Raw genomic sequence first — 3,853 nt, 5'->3', positions numbered from 1 at the left:
TGAGCAAATTTAATCATAAATATAATAATTAATGTTCATATAATATTTGTTTAACCATTAATGTTCATTCATTATTTAATCATAGATACGGTAATTAATGAGCAAATTTAATCATGAATATAATAGTTAATATCCATTCAATATTTGTTTTAGCCATTAATACTCATTTATTATTTAATCATAAATACATTAATTAATATCCAAACATTATTTGTTTTAATCATTAATACTCATTCATTATTATATAATTAATACAGATTCATTCATGTAATTTTTATTACCTCAATTAAAACATCATTAATATGTAAGTCATTAAAAATAATTTCTTCATAAAATTTACATACTCTATTAAAAAATTAGTATAAAAAATTTAAATGATAACCATTGCATAAGAATTCATATAATACATAAGTTATCACATCATTAACTTATTAATATCGATTAGTTGTTACATACTTAATATATATATATATATATTTATAACTAATTATTATAGAGATATATGCATGGATCATATAATACCTAAGTTATGACTTACTAATATAGATTAATAATTGCATACTTAATATATACATATTCATTATAACTAATTATTATAGAAATACATGCACGCATGTATACATACATACATCCAAACATATGTACGTATGTACGTATATATGTATATATATAATAATTTAGTTAGAGATGTTATATTTTCAGAGCAGGTTCTTAATTATCAGAGCAAGACAATAAAAAATATTATATTACCCTCAGTTTATTTTTCTATTTGGCATGGCGTAGTATTGTCTTATCCTTTTTATTTGCTCCGAAAATTAAAAACCCTCGTCTTCAAATGAAATTTCCCTTAAATTTCCCTTTTAGTTAATGATTCAAATTTTTTTGTCTACAAAAATTGTCCTTATTTTTAACGTAAGTTAAATTCTAAAAACGAGAATACATACATTATAAATTATCAAATTAATAATATAAATAAGTGAATTTTAAATATAAAGTAAAATTAAATATTAATATTAATAGTAATAATTTTAAATTTCATTAAAAAGAAAAAATATTTCATTTTAATAGCAGGTTTATAAAACATATATATTAAAAATTCTAATAATAATAATTATTATTATTTATATTATATTAATAATAATTATAATAATAATAATATTATTATTATTATTATAACAAAATAAATAATATTAATACATTAGAAACTTGAGTACAAAATCATGTTATTTATAAAAAGTGGTAGTACATTTAAATTATAATAAATTTTATTTGTACAAAATATTATTGTTCGTCATTAATTTTAATGATATTATCACAGCCTACCAGTGACCTTTAATAACACAGTTGACTGACATATACCATATTTATCACATTAACACTAATATTTAGATCTATTATAAACATTTGCGAATTAAATATTACAAACAAATGAACTAGATAAACTTATATATTAAATATGATTATGTGGATCAGAACCATTATACCTCTAAGTGAATATATATTTATATCTAACCATGTCATACTTTAAGTATTATATTTTTGTATTTACACAAAAATAAATAAATTATGGGCTTTCATATATATATATATATATACATACATATATATATATATAAATACACACACATATATATATATATATGTATTATAATATATACACACATATATATATGTATATGTATGTGTGAATTTATGTAAAAAAACCTTTAACTTATGGTCCTCATAATTCATAAAATATATGATAATGTTGGTTTATATTGGTATTTTACTGCGTCATTATGACATGAACTGATAATATTAACTAAAATAAATAATCTTGGTAAAGTTTACATATTAAAATACAACCCGAAAGCGCCTAGTATGCCGTGAGATGTGGATTCATTAATATTTTTTGAGAGAGGGGAAAGAGTTACTGAGGTCGGAAATTAAAATTGAAGAATACTAAAATTCAAATAACAATTATAAATAAAATCTTATGTAAACAAACAACTATATTATGTAAAATTACTAAATTTCTAAAAAAAATTCATGGATCGTCCTTAACAGTAAAAAACAAGAAATGTCACTACAAGTCTCTACGTTAATTGTAGATAAACACTATTGCACCAATGTCATCAAAATAAAAATCTACTCATATACAAAAATAAATCCATCATCATTAGGAGGGGGGACAACATGAAATATTATCAACAAGAATAACTAAAATAATATCGATTCGCCCAATATAGAGCATGTCCGTGCATTGCACGGGCTATAGAGCTAGTTAATCATTATTATGGAACATTGTGATATGCTCAACCAGATCGAATTGTAGTTGACGATGTTTCTGCCTGTCACAAAGTTGGATAGTCCTTCCGATATACATTTCATTAGAGGCTAAAGATTCTTCGCCTAAGTTTGGAGGCGGGTAAGCCATATGTTGCATCATCGTAAGATAGTAAAGCGCCAAAGGGAGTGGCGTATGTGTCTCTCTCATCCTCAACGATCATATTATGTAGTATAATACACGCTCTCATTATTTTAGCGAGATCTTCTTTATCCCAAAATTGTGTTGGATCATGTACAATTGCAAATTGAGATTGCAACACGCCAAATGTCATTTCTACGTTTTTTCGATGACCTTCTTGATATTTGGAGAACAATTTTATCTTTTCACCCTGTGGACGTGGAATTGTTTCACGAACGTAGCCCATTCAGGATAGATTCCATCTGTTAGATAGTACCCCCATGTTATAGTTGTTACCATTAATATTGTAATTTACCTCAGGAGCACGACCTTCTAGTACATCATCAATATCGATTATCGGTCTAACACATTCATGTCGTTATTAGAACCAGCAACTCCGAAAAATGCATGTCATATCCATAGGTCCGATGAGGCAACAACATTAAGCAATATTGTTGGAACTCCTTTATGACCCCTCATGAACATCCCTTTCCATGCTTTAGGGCAATTTTTCCACTGCAAATGCATGTAGTCAATACTCCCCATCATTCCGGGAAAACCGCGAGCCTTTCCCATTTTTATGAGACGTTGTACATCATTTGAGTTTGGCTTTCGCAAATATTCACTCTCAAAAATTAAAATAATATTGGTAACAAATTTTTTCAAGCATTCAATTGCAGTGGACGTACCAATGCACACATAATCATCAACTGCATCCGTTCCAATTCCATATGCCAACATGCGTATGGCCGCCGTGAATTTTGTAAAGGTGATAGGCCCTTTCTTTCCAATGCATCAACCTTCTGCTGAAAATATGGATCAAATTTGAAAGAGCATCCACAATTCGAAGGACCACGTGTCTTCCCATTCGAAAACCGTCGTCGGAATGTATCTAGAGGGTATACTGGATTTTGAGCAAAATAATCTCTCTCCAATCGTTCATGACCCGCTTCACGGTCTTTGCATATCACTGGTTTAGTCGTGGTTGACGAGCCTTCTTCAATAAATTCTTTAGACAATCAGAGTTCTCATCCGTAGTATATATTTTGATTGCACTGTGAATGAAAAAAATGAGTTGCAGACTATCACAAAGAACATACATGTTTTATAGGAGATACAAATAATAAAAGAAAACGGCTAGTTTGAACTAAAAATAAACAAGAACTAAATTACAACGGCTAGTTCCAAATAGAAACAAACAAAAACTAACTTCCAAGAACTTATTCCAAACAGAATCAAACGAACAACTAGTTTCCAACAACTAATTCCAAATAAAAATAAACAAGCAACTAGATTCCAATGGCTAGTTCCACCTGCGTCTTGATTTGACTTCCTCAATAATTTTGGCATAAATCTCTCGTTGAGCCTCTTTCATTATACTAGTATCAAGCGTAAGAAGTTGCATAT

The 3,853-nt window shown here is 27.7% G+C and overlaps 1 protein-coding gene across 1 annotated transcript; it reads right to left on the bottom strand.

Annotated features, from left to right (window-relative positions):
* Positions 1-2,857: 2,857 nt before the first annotated feature.
* LOC141705185 (uncharacterized) lies at positions 2,858-3,187 on the bottom strand. The gene has a single exon (XM_074508246.1). The coding sequence runs from the start codon at positions 3,185-3,187 to the stop codon at positions 2,858-2,860; it is 330 nt and encodes a 109-aa protein (XP_074364347.1).
* Between the last annotated feature and the right edge of the window lie 666 nt (positions 3,188-3,853).

This window comes from Apium graveolens, unplaced genomic scaffold (genome assembly GCF_009905375.1).
Source record: "Apium graveolens cultivar Ventura unplaced genomic scaffold, ASM990537v1 ctg8610, whole genome shotgun sequence".
NCBI lineage: Eukaryota > Viridiplantae > Streptophyta > Magnoliopsida > Apiales > Apiaceae > Apium > Apium graveolens.
The sequence above is the reverse complement of the archived record's forward strand: the minus strand, read 5'-3'. Positions and strand labels throughout refer to the sequence as shown.